The sequence below is a fragment of the Protobothrops mucrosquamatus genome, unplaced genomic scaffold (genome assembly GCF_001527695.2).
Source record: "Protobothrops mucrosquamatus isolate PMUCROS unplaced genomic scaffold, P.Mucros_1.0 scaffold46, whole genome shotgun sequence".
NCBI classification, from domain to species: domain Eukaryota; kingdom Metazoa; phylum Chordata; class Lepidosauria; order Squamata; family Viperidae; genus Protobothrops; species Protobothrops mucrosquamatus.
The window spans coordinates 1449525-1464914 of record NW_015386428.1 but is presented as its reverse complement, the minus strand read 5'-3'; the positions used below and the strand labels follow the sequence as shown (position 1 = coordinate 1464914).

At 47.4% G+C, this 15390-nt stretch overlaps 1 protein-coding gene across 1 annotated transcript in view; it reads right to left on the bottom strand.

Moving 5' to 3' along the window:
• Positions 1-3172: 3172 nt before the first annotated feature.
• The window catches only part of BMP8A (bone morphogenetic protein 8a), an 18553-nt gene continuing 6335 nt past the window's right edge, over positions 3173-15390 (bottom strand). Inside the window, exons 2-7 of the mRNA XM_015811631.1 lie at positions 8306-8498; positions 7827-7975; positions 6537-6734; positions 5520-5599; positions 4877-4987; positions 3173-3350 (exon numbers count right to left, since the gene is read on the bottom strand). Coding sequence (XP_015667117.1) covers positions 3201-3350; positions 4877-4987; positions 5520-5599; positions 6537-6734; positions 7827-7975; positions 8306-8498 — 881 coding nt within the window. The 3' untranslated portion in view covers positions 3173-3200. The remainder of the gene's footprint in view (positions 3351-4876; positions 4988-5519; positions 5600-6536; positions 6735-7826; positions 7976-8305; positions 8499-15390) is intronic.

Sequence of the window (15390 nt, the reverse complement as noted above, 5' to 3'; positions counted from 1 at the left end):
ATCAAAATGACTGGGTCCACACAACATACTAAGATGTTCTTTTATTATCAAGTTCTTTTGGACTTTAGTTGCTATCAGCCCGTCAAAAATTCTGGAAACTGTAATCAAAACCTGATGGTTTTTGGAGCTCTAGTTCCTTTATGGACTAAATTTGCTTCTTGACTCACATCCCATCTTGCACTGGTGGCAGGCCACCACGTGGACAGTAAGAGGTTAGACTTCCAAGTCATTAGCAGACTCAGAGACTGAACTCTAAGAGGACTTCTTGGAAGTTTCATGTAGATCAGCCCGTCCCAATCTGGTATCTTCAGATGAGCTGGACTGTGATCAGTCCACTAATGCAAGGAGATAGCAAAAAAAAAAAAAAAGAGGGGGGCAGCAGGGAAAAAGAGGAACTGCTTAATCCCTTCTTAACATTTGTCTTTACACAAAAGAAATAAAATAGCCCAACCTATCAGAAGCAGCACAGGGGGAGGCAGAACAGGAATTCAGGTCCAAATAGATAAGAAATTAGTAAAAAAGTTCAAATAGCCAGGTCCAGGTGGTTTAAATTTCAGGGTTATGAAGGAGCTGGCAGATATGATCTCAGAATCACTGACATCATCTTCCAGAGCACAGGGGAACTGCCAGAGGACTGGAAAAGAGCTGATGTGATCCCAATCTTTGAGAAGGAAAAAAGCAGATCCAGGAAACTACAGATCAATCAGCTTGACATCAATATCTGAAAATCCTGGGAAAGATAATCAAGCAGTGGATTTGTGAGCTCCTAGAAAATGAGGAAGGCAATTACTAGAAGCCACTTTTAAGTGTCATGACTATTATCCTGCTCCATTTTTCCTGGGCAGGTTGNGTGATCCCAATCTTTGAGAAGGAAAAAAGCAGATCCAGGAAACTACAGATCAATCAGCTTGACATCAATATCTGAAAATCCTGGGAAAGATAATCAAGCAGTGGATTTGTGAGCTCCTAGAAAATGAGGAAGGCAATTACTAGAAGCCACTTTTAAGTGTCATGACTATTATCCTGCTCCATTTTTCCTGGGCAGGTTGTAATACCACTACACTGTAGTGTAGTCTGTTTTGTTTTTGTTTTTGGCAAGGCACATGTGTGCTAATAGGTCACGAGGGATTTTAAGATGTTAAAACTTAGAAATATGTATTAGGCAACCAATAGTTCTGTAGAATGTTATACTCAAATGGAAGTTTTATTTTAAAAAAATGATTTTAGTTCTGTCTTCTTAAAACATGCAGTGGGGAATCCTTTATCTACTGCAAAACATTGTGACTTTTTTTATGGCCAGCATAAAACCTATATTATTTTGAGCCCTGTTACAGAACATGTCAAGAGCTGTTTGTGTAACATGCCATATCTCTGTTGCCAATGACTGTTCCTTTATTTGGGATGAGAAAACAAATTTCTCAGGGGCAACAATGCTGTAATGGATATTTATTCAAGTTGCTTCATTTCCTCTTTCTTTTATTTGCAAATTCCTCCCTACCAAACTCAATAGCATCAATTTTCTTAAAAAGTTTGTGCTACCATTTGTGCATATTTCTCATTTACATATTCATTTGCAATCTGATTTAATTGTACATCGTCTATAAGCAATTCTTCTTAGCTAATGCATTAACTTCTATGCAAGATATATATTCCATTTAATATAGAGATATCCTTTTAACGTTGCAAGACAAAATTTGGAGAGAAATTAATTTCTAATGAACAGTGTGCTTCTGTTTGGGTATGATTGCAAAATGTGAAATTGGGTAAGTTTGTATTAAGCAGGCTAAACTCTTTTTTCCCTGGCCCCAGCCTCTCAGCTGCTCTCTTCTCCCCAGTTGATCAAGGCCTGAACTGGTAGGCGGTGTGTGCGTGCGTGCGTACCTGCGTGCCTTCTAAACATCTTGCCCGGGGATCTCTCCACTTGGCCAGATTGACAGCAGAGCCTCTGGAGGCAGCTGCTTTGGAGAAGTGGGAGTGCCACAGGTTGCACACATTGGTTTATGCCAAAGTCTCTGGGCACGTAGCAGGGCTCTCTCTGAATCAAAGGAATATGAGAACAGAGCAAAGTTCGGAAGGGGCTGCCAAGGAAGCGCCTGGCTATGGTTCTGCTCGCGCCGCAGCAATGGTGCTGTTGGGACCAGGAAGGGTTGCCAGCTGTGCACTTCGTACTTGGGGATTGGATGGACTTAAACTGGACACTTGGCTGTTGAGAGGGAGTTTAGGAAGAGGCTGGTTTAATGTGACGTTTCATGTGGGAAAACTTTAGATCTTGCTTAATGTAAGGTCCTGCCTCAACTCCTCCTCCCAAGAAAGCATTGTTTCAAAAGGAACTTTTATTGAGAGATAGTGATAGCAAGAGAGCAAAGCAAGATCTAAAGTTTCCCGCACGAAGAGTCACATTAAATCAGCTCCTTCCCAAAGTCCAGCTCAATGGCCAAATGTCCAGTTTAAGTCCATCCAATCTCCAGGTGCGAAGTGATAAGCGGCCGTTCCTGTGGTTTTGTTTCTCTCCCAGCGTCCTCCCATCAAGTGGAGATAAGGCAGATGACCCATGGCACATTCCTTTTTTCGTTCACACCCAGAGGCATCAAAGGGGTAACGAACAAAGTGGAGAAAACCCAGATTCCCCCCCCCTTCTAGCAGACCTGGCAGTTAAGGGCCATTCTCCCCCTCCCAGCAGAATGACAGACCCGAAAGCAGATCTAATAAGCAGAGTAAATGGCAATAGAGCTGAGGGTCTGACATCGGCCCACATCTGGGGATCCCTGCAAGTAGCCACCCCTCTTGCTTGTTGCAGAATTACGGTTATTTGATAAACTGCAGTCTGCATTTGCACAAAATAAGTCTATTTGATGTGTCTGGTTTAATGTAATTTGTGGTGCAGGATCAGGGGGTGGGTGGAAGAGGTCAATCCAAAATACAAGCCAAAGATATGTTTGCAGCCTGTTCATGTTTTCACTTCCTTGGCAAAGCTGTTTCTCTGTGGGAGACTGTTTGTTTGGTTAAGAAGAAGCACCTCTCGTAGCAGCAGGAGTCCATGGCAGGGCCCTGTTGTCCATAGGCCCTCCTTCGTCCCAGTCCACGGGACAGGTGGATCTCTTTCCCTGTCCATCAAGAGGTCTTCCTCTTAGAAGCAGGTAGTAACCGTGCTCCCCCATCCGTACCTGCTCCCCCAGAAAGGGTCTGGGTCTGCCACAGTGTTAGTGGCAGCCACAGGACTTCACCACCATGTTCCGCTTTTTCCTGAGGATAACGTTGTTGTTGCTGTCATAAAAGAGAACGAAGATGGCACTGAGCTTCGTGGGGGCACAGCAAGCCTTGGGAACAGCTTCGGGCTTCATCAGGTGGACCTACAGGGGAAGGAACAGAGTCACTGGGGCAGGCAAGCCTCTTTCCGCAGGGCTGAGCTTCTGGCCTGGAGCAGAAGGTCAAACCCTCCTGAAGACACCCCCTTGTCCACCGCCCCCTGGCCACTCTCCGCAAGGAAGAGGAAATGCTTTAAAGAAACACTGGTTCCCAGGAGAAAATGCAGCAGTTTTCATGAGTGGGCCATTTGTCAGCCCTGGCAAAAATATTTATTCCAAAAACTTTGAGGCTGCCGTTTATGTTGGAAGCTATTGCAAGGCATGGCTGAGGGGAGGAACAGCTGCTGCCTTCAGAGTCCCAACTGCTTCCTGATCTCATCCGTGGCAGAAGGAGGACCTGTCCCGCTGCAACTGGCGCTGGGACACAGGCACAATTCTTGCTAAAACAGATGGGCTGTACATGCCCCACCTCCCAAAGAAGAAAGCGACCAACAGTCCAGGTTGCTGCTCACAACCTCCCTCTCTCCAGCAGTCACAGTTGAGGTGGAGGCCACAAGTGTGCAATCCAAAGCCTGGCCCTTGTTGCTGTGTCTTGTGTCCACAATCCTCTTAAAAAGGGGGGACAGCCAGTGGCCCCCAGGAGATGCTCAGAGTAAGCCAACTACGTGCAGGGTGTGGAGCTGCAGTTATTGTCCCTTCTTCCTCATCCTGCATACCTCAGTTAACTCTTTTTAAAGGAAGCAAGTCTCAGGGATACTGGGGGCTTTGGGGGTGGAAGGAGGAAGAAGGGAAGGAAGGGAGGAGGAGGAGGAGGAGGAGGAGGATTGCTTCCAGCCTTTTCTCACTGAGCTCAAGTGCAGAAAGAAAGAGATTAGCTCTGATGTGTGAATTGGCCCTTTGGTGGTGAGCTCTGCTGGAGAAAGGGCCACTTTGTCCCTAGCAGGCTGAGGCGCTCTCAACCTCATGCAGAAGAGACTAACTTTGGCCAGACAGCTTTTTTCCTTGGGGTCTGGAAGAAATGTTATTCACGTCCTAGACTATGAGATCTCCATTTCTGTCTTGGAGAGATCCAAAAAGGGACAAAATACAGCAAAGCTCAAGCCTTCTTCACACCAGATCACAAACAAAAGCAACTGGACTCCCTTTTTCGAGCAAGCCTCAGTTGCACGGGGATCTTAGTGAAGGCGAAGAGGGTTGCTGCTACTCTTCCACCAATAAGGGCTTGGGCAGGGACACCCGGGGTCTAGCCCGCCCTCCTTCAGCCCCTGACGTTCCCAGGGCAGTGGAGGGGAGACTGGACTGGAAAGGGGAGGCCGCTTCTGGTCTGTCCTCTGCCACAGCAGCTCCCCAGGGGGATTTGGGGCCAGACACTCCTCCCCATCTTGGTGTACTCCAGAAGAGGGTTGTTGTGGGGGAAATGGGGAGGGGGAGTGCCTTGTTTGTCCCTTAGAACTCCTAGAGATAAATCCAACAAAAAATAAAATAGTATGATAAAATAATACAATAAATTGCTGTCCATCTTCCCCAGTTGCTAAGAAGCCCTCCTGCTGCCTCCTGCAAAAGATACTGACCAGTGACTGGACGATGGCATGGTTGGTGGCGTTCATGGAGGAATTCAGGGGAAACACACAGTCTCCATCACAGTAGAATGCGGGGTAACTCTGGGGGGCAATCACCCAGTCCTGGGGGAGGATAAGGACGAAGGTAAGCCCCTGCACGCCTGCTGGCAGCTCAAAGGAAACTGGTGAGTAGGCCAGGCAATTGTACTTTGGCAATTTCCTGAATCATCTGATACCAGAGACACCAGATCTAGAAGTTCTGGGTGCTCCTTCACTGGAGATTTTCAAGAAGAGATTGGACAGCTATTTGTCTGAAATAGTATCGCGTCTCTTGCTCAAGCAGAGGTTGGCTAGAAGACCTCTTTCCAACTCTATTATTTTATGTTCTATGTTCTACACTTGGGGGCGGGGAGGTTAACATTAACTTTCACTTCCAAAAGGTTAACCCTCAAGCTGAGCAGATCAAGCAGAGTTACAACAGGCCCTTTCCTCTTTTCTCTGAAGCCCTTTGCAGCAGCCCCCTCCGGCAGGAGCACCTTCCCTCCCTATAAGCCAGAGAGCCCCTGGGGCAAAGCGGCAGGGTGGGCAGGGGTGCCTGCACCCACAGTTAATTTTTTACTGGGGACTGAAGACGAACAGAGTTAAAAATAGTTACCAGCCAATCAAAATCCTGAAACTTGACGTTCAACTCGTGCCTTCGGCAGACCTGGCTGTACTCAGAAACATAGACGTCATCTAAGGAAGGAAAAAGAGGTGGGAGTTCCTGTTACGGAGCTCTGCAACCAACAACGGGATCTCCAGCCTTTTGGTGCTGGGAAGGGGAACGTATCCCACAGCCCCACTCCCTGTGCCTGGCTCGGACTTCCAGCTGTCCTGCCCCACAGGGGAGGTGGCCACAGCCTTTCTTGCCAGTCCTTAGCCACAGCTCTGGGCGATAAAGGTGGGCAAGGGCTTGGCCCCAAGTGTGGCTCCTCCCTGCCCACAGCTGCTTTCTTGTGAGCCAGACCTCCCAGGCCGTGACACTCTGGCCTCAAGGGCAGCACTCTGGGGAAACCTCCCCTGGGCCACGGAGCTCCCCAAAGGAGGAGCAGATCCAAAAAGGCACCAGCTGAGCTGCCTCCAGATGCAAGGATCGGTTCTGCAACGGGATCTTGTTAACCTTTCAGACTCCCAGGAGGGTCAAGAGAGGGCAGTGGCCAAAGAGCCGCTGCCTGCTAGAGGCGGTCAGATGAGAACTGCTAGCAGCCTCCGCTTGGCCCACCTGCATGCCAGGAAAATGGCTGCTCTCAACTTTCTTCAGGGTGGGGGAAGTCGACAGGTGCAAAACACGTGTCTTCCGTGTGCTTGGAGTATGTTTGAGGGCCAAGCAAATTCTGCTGAAGCCTGGCAGGTGTGCAGCTGAATTTCCACTAGGCAGCACAGCCAAGGAGGGCTGCAAAGCTGCAGGTTGAAAAGGCTAATTCTGCATCTCCATCCAGACTTGATCCGGTGTAAAGGAGTCTGTGATGCCTCCAGCTGTTTCTCAAGCCCTGAGCTGCCACTTGGTGGGCGGATGCAGCCCCAGGGTGTCCAGAGGAAGGGCAGAAACAGCAAGAGGGCAGCAGAGTGCTGTGCACACAAACAGGTGGAGCTTGAACTGAGCCAAAAGTCTTCCTGTCTTTCTGCTTCTTACCAAAAAGCCCCGGGAGCCTGTTGGAGTGTGGGAAGTTGTGGGTCTTCCTGGTCTGCGGCCGTCGCTTTGCCTGCTTGGCTGCTCGGGGGAGCCTGACCTGGTTTTCGCTCTCCTGGAAAAAGGTCACCACGAAGGGCTGCTTGGAACGTGGTCCTTGGCGACCCAGGAGGCCGGCCAGGCCTGGGTCCACACTCTCTCCTTCAAAAGCCAAAGAACAAACCCCGATGACGCTGCCAGACTAATAATGGAGCTCCTTCAGGCGATGAGCCTGGCAGGACTCCCACACTGGGGGTTGGGCTGGAACACCCAGCTGCAGGAAGAGGATTCAGAGATGCCCTCTGAAGCACAAGGTGGAGGGAGGGCTGTAGCAGCCACATTGGGGTGGGCGGTCTCCTTCCCTCCAAGCATCTGCCTCTCTAGCACAAAAGAAGGGGGGGGGGGAAACAGAGCCGGCCCTAAAAATGACTGTGCAAAGGAATTCTTATGGCCCTCGAATCCTGTGGGACTGCATGATTTCCAAAGAGAAATGCAATGCCCAGTGCATTTGTTTGACATTAAATCCTTAAAAATGAATTGATTTACTGCTCCACCAGCTACTTTTTCTTACTATTGTTTTGCACAATGTTGGGACAATTTTGTCTCCAGAAAGATTGCAAGTCTAAAATTTTAAAAAATAAAAAGATGTTAGGAAGCAAGAATGAACTAATTGGATAGGATTTCAGCAGGAATACCTTCTGTTGCCTGAAAACATGACCGACAAAGAGCAGGAGACAGAAACTTCTAATTAATACTGCAAGGGTCTAATTAATGCAAGGATAACAGTTATTTCTGAATAAACATTGTAGAAGGGAATGGGGGCAGACATGTGGATGATATAGTACTGTTTCAGCTGCCTTGAAGAACATCTGTTTAAATTGAATTTAAACTCAATTCCTAGCTGACTGCAGAATTAAGGAGCATTAGGGAAGCAGGAACTTTTGATAGCTTCACATAGCAACGTAATTGTCCATTCCTTTTAGATCAATGGTCCCCAACCTTTCTGGCTCCATGGACTGGCAGCAGTGGTGGCAATGGTGGGCGGGAGGGAATGGTTTCGTGTACACGCACGCCACTTGCATGGACTGGTTCCAACAAGCTGCAGACTGGTACCAGTCCACGGGCCGGAGGGTTGAGGACTCCTGCTTTAGATGAACCGAAGTTTCTGTTTACTGAAATCCCCCACGGGAATCTCCTCCCTTCAAAGAGGAATGATAGAAAACTAAAATGGACAAAGCAATACATTAGCCTTACCATCCTCTGTCTCCACATAAAGTCTCAACCTCAGATTGTATTTCCGGTTCAACAACCAGTGGTTACTAGCAGCTGTGACATCGAAGGTCAGCCATCCATCCATGCCAGCCAGAGATTCCTGAAGATCTAAGAACACGCGCTTGGATTCCCTGGAGGAGTAGAAAGTATAGCTGAGCCTTTCAAGTTAAAATGGAAGCAGTAAATGGCCAGATGTTATCACAAACTGTCAGAGAGCTTTGGTTCTTGAGTGGTTTAAAAAAGGAATTAAGTAAACCCCACCCACCCATCCCCAGCCCTTGAGCGCACCCTTCCAGACTGAGATACCTGCCCTTGGGTTTGATCCCGCCCAATGGCAGGCTAGTGACAAGAACCACGGTTCTCGTCTTCCCACATTCCTAAATTCTGACCAAGGAAAGCAGGTCAGGAAGGCAGGCTTGACACAGAAAAGCCTGAAATCAAAAGTCTTGGTCTCTTTGTACCTGTTCTGATGCTCTTGAATGACCTCGTAAATGCTGATATGAAGGGTCTGATTAACATGGCAGGTGAAACTTTTCATCTTGTAAATTCGGAATTCGGCCGCCATGACAGTCTCCCCCGTCGGGATCTGAGTTACGTCGAACCTGAATTCTTTCCAGTAAGGCTTCGGCTGGAAAATGTCTCTGTCCAGCTCAACTGAACACAGTTGCACACAACATCAAAAAAGCAAAGGCATTTATTTGGGCCTCCATTACTTACATTCTCGGCTTCAAATAAGCTCTCAAAGCTTATACATTATTTTAAAAGTAAAATCCAAATTCAACTAATAATAATCGTTAATTAAAAGCAATGCAGCAGTCTAAAATACATTCGGATGGCTAAGAGAAAGTACAGTGAGTAGGACAAGTGATGTTCAATCAATTGGTATCACAAACAGATAAAAAGAAGACTAAAATAATGTTATCTACCTTGGTAACTATACTTGTAAAAATGATCTTGCAATAGCAGTTGATTACAAATAGAGTGTGAGATACAATGTGATGTGATTGCATAAAAGACAAAAGCAATTGTAATTTACTGAATTAAAAGTTTCCAAAATTAGGATTCTATTATATATTATAATTTGGGTGAAAAAAGTGGTAAAGCACAGAAACCAGGACATTGTGAATCCTAATCCCGCAATAGACACGAAAGCCAGATGGGCGACTTTGGGCCAGTCCGTCTCTCTCAGCCCACAGTGTCATGCTGTGGGGACAATTAAATTCTTGTTGAAATCAATGGATCAACACTCAGTTGATCTGGAAAAATTGGATCTGCGTTTGCAGAAAAATGCTAGGAAGAAAAAAAACACTAAAATTTGAATAGAAAAGAAAACCATAAGGCACAGAGAAGGTTACTATAAAACCCATTTTAGGGAGGGCTATTCCCTTGTTGCTCTACAGTGATAGAAACCCTAGGATCAAGTTCTGATTGAATGGATGGAATTTTCTAGATTGTCTCTCCCAGTCTGCAGGTGACAGGAGCATAAAGCATAAGTGAGTTCCTGTTCAGAGAAGTTTACAGTTTGTCATGGCATCACTTCAGCCCTGCTTCGGTTTTAATGACATCCTGCCATAAAAGGAGGGGGGAGGAGTAAGGGAATGACACGATGACAGGAACCAGAGGTGCCAACCAGGAACAGAACCTGGCAGATCCAAGAACACAAGTGTGAGAACGGAATGCAAATATCCACCAAAGAGATGCCAAACTTTAGGACTGTTACCAAAACACCTATTTTGAATACCACTGTACAGTTACGAAAGGACTGGGGGGGGGGGGGGAAGGGAAGAAGGGAAAAGCATTTAAGTTTACACAGGAATATTCAGATCTGGCTTTGCTTACGCTGTAACCACTTGGCTTTAGTAAAAGTATACCTTTCGCTACAAATGGAGTCAAGGGTCTATCTTTCCTAAATGCCCAAACTGGGACAGGCCTGACACAGAATTTCAGGTTAGGGAAAATGCACATATAAGATCTAAGATGAGGTGTCCAACCTTGGCAACTTTAAGATCTATGCATGTCCCCAGCCAGCACTCCCAGTTCCGGGAATGGAAGCCCACAAGTCTTGAAGTTGCCAAGATTGGATACCAAGAGATGGAAGCTCCAAGTGCCTGGTGAGTTAAGGACAAAACTGGTCACATAGAGCCTCCTTGTGATTGTGAGCAAATCTAACAACTTATAAGGAAGGCGTGTGTGTGGGGGGGGAGGAGGCTCTAATATTGCAATGCTCTCTACATGGGGCTCCCCTTGAGGTGCACCCGGAGGCTCCAGCTAGTTCAGAATGCGGCTGCTCGGGGGATTTTGGGGGCCTCTAGATGCTCCCATGTAACACCTCTCCTGCACGAGCTGCACTGGTTGCCGGTGGCCTTCCGGGTGCGCTTCAAGGTGTTAGTAACAACTTTTAAAGCGCTCCATGGCAATGGACCTAGGTATTTGCAAGACCGCCTCCTACCAAACACCTCCCTTCGGCCAGTCCGCTCCCACAGAGAGGACCTCCTTAGAGTGCCGTCGGCCAGACAATGCCGGCTGGCGACCCCCAAGGGGAGAGGCTTCTCTGTGGCAGCTCCTGCCCTCTGGAATGACCTACCCCCCGACCTACGTACAGTTGCGGACCTGCGCCTTTTTCGCCGAGCCCTGAAGGCCCATCTATTCCGTGCGGCCGGCCTGGCGTAGCTTGATTGTGTTTCAGTGGGGGTTTTTTACGGGTGTGTTTTTAGAACAGGCCCGTTATTTAATTCGATTTTAAAACAAACTATTTATTACCGTGGTTTTTAGTATCGCCTGTTCACCGCCCTGAGTCCCGCAAGGGAGATAGGGCGGTATATAAATTTAATAAATAAATAAATAAATATGAGGCCTGGACAAAATAACCAACAATAAATTAACAGCAGCAACACAAAGGAAGGTGTGTTTATAGACCCTTTTGTCTACTGACAGCCAGACCAAAAATAGTTCTGAAGCTAAATGCACTGCAACACGCAGTCCTTAAGAGCAAGATACGGTAGCTTCAAATCCTGCTAAAGGGTCCAATGCAGATGGTGTGTAAGATGGAGGCAGTGATGAGCCCCATACAAGGATAAAGCTAGTTGTACAGTGCCTCCTAGTGGTCAGCAGCAGATTTCCACCTATTTACTTTTCATTCAAATGAAACCCTGCAAGAAGACTCCCCCCCCCATCCCAGATTCAACTGTGTTCTTATTCCAGCATGTCAAGGCATCTTTGTGGGAAAGAATGGCCGTAGGGAGGATTCAATGGCTTCTCATGGAAAACCACCAGTGCACTCCCCTCCCCCCCTTTAGGTGAGATCTGATCTCTATTCAGGGATTGTATCCAAAATGTGGTGCCCCTCCCAAGAAGACTCTTCTGGCTGACACTGGGAAGAAGAGGCTCCATCTGGAAAGGGTCTAGGAGGACTCATTGCAACCAGGTGGGCATGACCAGGTAGGCGTGGCCATTGAATGCTGCCAGGTGGGCGTGGGCAGCTCGAAGTGAAGGAATAGGTGCAGCCCACTTGGGGCAGATGACTTGGGGCAGGTGGGTGGTTGTGGTCAAGTGGACGCAATCACATAAGTGTGGCTGGCTAGGGTGCACCAGGTGGGTGTGGCCAGGTAGGCGCAGAACAAGTCGCCGTGGGCAACTGCAGGTGAAGCCAACTCGGCATCCCACCAGACCAAAAATCACCCAGAGATGTACTGGCAAACACAAAGCAGGGAAGCGGGAACATGTGAAAGGCAAAAGGTGGATTCCCCCCCCCCCCTTTAGCCAAAAAAGCTAATACAATCCTGGGTTGCATAAACAGAGACATAGAATCAAGATCACGCGAAGTATTAGTACCACTTTATCAAACCCTAGTGAGACCACACCTGGAATACTGCAATCAATTTTGATCACCATACAACAAAAAAGATGTCGAGACCTTGGAAAAAGTTCAGAGAAGACCAACTAAAATGATCCAAGGCCTGGAGACTAAAACGTATGAAGAACAGTTGCAGGACTTGGGTTTAGCTAGTCTAAAGAAAAGAAGAAACAGGGGTGATAGCAGTATTCCAGTATTTGAGGGGCTGCCACAAAGAAGAGGGGGTCAAATTATTCTCCAAAGCACCAGAGGGAAGGACAAGAAACAATCAAAGAGAGAAGCAAGGAAAAAGTTCTTGACAGTGAGGACAATTACCCAGTGGAACAGCTTTGCCTTCAGAAATCGTGGGAGCTCCATCACTGGAGGTTTTTAAGAAGAGACTGGACAGTCACTTGTCTGAGATGGTATAGGTTCTCCTGCTTGAGCAGGGGGCTGGACTAGAAGACCTCCAAGGTCCCTTCCAGCTGTATTCTGTTCTGTTCTGTTCTATTCTTTTTTTCAGCCATACTTACTGAAACCTTTAGCTATTAACAAAGAGCCATTTAACTTCCTCTTCCCTAAATCTTTGGCCACCTATTGCCTAGTCCAGAGGGTCCCAAACTTTTGGACACCAAGGACTGGTTCTGTGGAGAAAGGTTTTTCCACGGACTGGAAAGTGTGTGATTTTGTGTGCTTCCTGCATCCCATGGATGGGGCTTTGCTTGTTTGTGGAGACTGGTTGCTGGCATGCCGTGGCCAGGTACTGTTCCATGGACTGGGGGTTGGGGACCCCTGGTCTAGTCTGAGCCACAGGCCCTCTCTGAGTTGCTGACAGAAGGACATACATTTGGAGGAAGGGAAAGAAACAAGACTTTTGGGGTGCAACAGAGAGTAACAACCACTCAAAGGGTCTCATCTTGCCATGATAATGCAAATAACCCAGGACAGGTCGGCCACTTAGCTCGTCCAGCGTGATGAAAAACCCATCCAATAATCGATTTAGATAGTCAAGAGATACAAAATAAATAAATAATCTACTGTTTTTTCTACCACATATTCAGGATGCTTTTCTGGGGTTTTTTTAATTTCTATTGGTCATTGCTTTGGAGATAATGTTACTGTTGTAGGGCACGTGGCAGGCTTTGTGACCTCATTTCTCTTCCTTCGGTGCCGCTTTGGCCGCCTGTCCAGGAAAGGTTCCCCCCCCCAGAAGCCAGGGAGGCTGAAGACCGCTGAGCGATTCTGCAGTGAGGCCCAGGAAGTCCCCAGGGAGACCTTGCTCCATCCAGGAACATATATCCGAATTCTCTTTTCCTCTGGATAAAACTTCAAAACCAAATTCTTTTTACCAAACAGAATTAAGAACTGGTAGAAAAAACAGGCGCGAGGAGTGGTCTGGTTGATCCACAAGCAAGGTGAGAGAGAGGGCTGAAGATCTGCAGGAAGGGAGCTTGAGATCCGGTTTTGTAGGGCTTTAACACACCCCATCCCAGACTCTCTTCCAAAGAATACGAAGCTTGTGCTGCTTTCGCACAAGTCAGAACTTGCTTCCTCCACAGCCCCAACCCACCTTCAGGGGAGAGACGGGAGGCTGGTTCCCACCGCCTGACTCCACCCGTTGCTTCCGGGTGGGCACTTCAAAGATTCTGCACAAGGTGCCTCTGCGCAGACTGACCACAGGACAGAAGGAACGGGGCACCTGAGGAAGAACAGCATCTTCTCCACTGCTGTGTGTGTGTTGAGGAAGCTCATTTGCAGCACCCAGAAAGGAAGGAACTCCCCCCCCCCCCGCCGAACAGGCCCACTTGCTCCTCTCCTTCCCCACCCTGCTTGTGGGATCACGGGACTCTAATGGGATCCCTTTGAGGCATTTGGTGATGAAAGGAGCGAGATGCACTTTTCCATGAAATGCTCGCCCTAATTGAGCACAGAGAGAGCCCAATCCATCTCTGTACACGTCTCTCCAGGACAAGATGGAAATGCCTGCCCCAAGTGGGAAGGGCCTCCAGATTGGTCCTGAAAGCCGGCAGGGGCTTGCTTAACTCCCCCTCCTCCTTCTGGGGAGGACCATCCTCGTTTAGGACTTAGGGAACGATTGTGTTTTAGGCCTGTTGGATCTTTCTGCAAGGTGACCAGCTTTAGGACACAAGCCCCCATCACTCTTTTATTCACCTTAACAGGCTGAGGCTAAAGAAAGAACCAAGAACGCCCCCCCCCCAAAAGTCCATGGGACATCCCTCATTTTTTCCCCCAGACGACAGCAAGGAAAAGCGAAGTTCCCTTGACGCCATGATGGAGGGTGGTTCATTTATAGTTGTGCAGAGTTTGGCTCCCTCCCCTTTGGCTGGAAACACCTGGAGAAGCTGCTTACAAAAACAGGTCATGAGGAAAGGCAGCCATCCAGAGTTGCTTTGCATAGTGCAATGGGCGGCACATATACATTCAGCAAACAGACAAACAAAGGTATGAGAGGAAGTGCTGGTGGAAGAGGCAGAAGAGAGCTGGGAGCAGAGGATGGAGAGATCCCCCAGCAGGCAATGCCTGAGAGACCGTCCTAAATTTTGCTTCAGAGGGAAACAACTATTTTATTGCAGTTTGCAAAATGACAATTTAAGGCTGCCTTGTTCCTGGGCTAGAGATGCATCAAGGACAATGTTGTGTACCAGAGGAGGACAATGAGGATTGTGGAACATGATGGAGCTACAACTGGGGACAGGGCTGGGGTCTCCTCCTGAGAAGGCCTTACAACGCTGGACTCATTCCTTCCACAAAGGAAAGACGTAGTGGGCCTGAAGAGTTTCACTCCTTGTTGGTGGTCATCGTTTTCCTTGGACCTTAAAGAACTGACCCCCCCCCCCCCATGTTTGGGATGGATACACACCAGCCAGATAAATCCTAAGGAATCCTCTCTAAGCAGCCTTCGAGGAAGTGGGATCTGCTGGGTTCTTAACTTTTCCTTGAGGAGGACCAGCAGATCCTCTGCACTGGGGCAAGAGCCAGGAGCATCCAAGAAAGGAATCTTTCATAGTTTATGTTTAAGAGATATGATCCGTTTTGGCACCCTGACTTACACCCTCTGCTCCAGGCGGCATTTTCTATGGTATTCTGAAAAAATAAACATTTGTTAAATGCCTTCATGATGCACAAAGTGTTTCTGAATGCTTAAAAACATAAATCTAATTAGAACTTCTAAGGAAAGTGAAGACTGGCTCAAGGACCCCTTCCTGGATGAGGATGAAAGGGTCAGTGTTTGTTTTTCAGATGAAATTTAAATCCAAACTCTTGGAATTAATGCTTTCCCTCTGGAAAACGCAGGGCTGTTCCGAGACAGGCCTTTCATTCATGCCCTGGAAAGGGGAAGGAGAAAGCGAGAGAACAAATGGGCAGGAGCTCTGTTATTCTAGCGAGTTTACATGTATTCTGCAATAACTGATATAACTATGAGCCAATTAAACTTTCAGCTTAAAATACACTTAATTAACCCTAATTATTACTGCAAAAGTAAAAGCCACGGTGTTCTTAGAGGACAATAGCATCATCCATTCCACCTTCTGTAAAATTTGGTGTTACTTGAACAAATTCACTTTGTGTTTTTCTCCTGGAAGGACCCTCTTTCATTGGGGCTTTTAATGTAATTGGACCTTTGTTTAATAATAATAATAATAATAATAATAATAATAATAATAATAATAATAATAATAATAATAATAATAA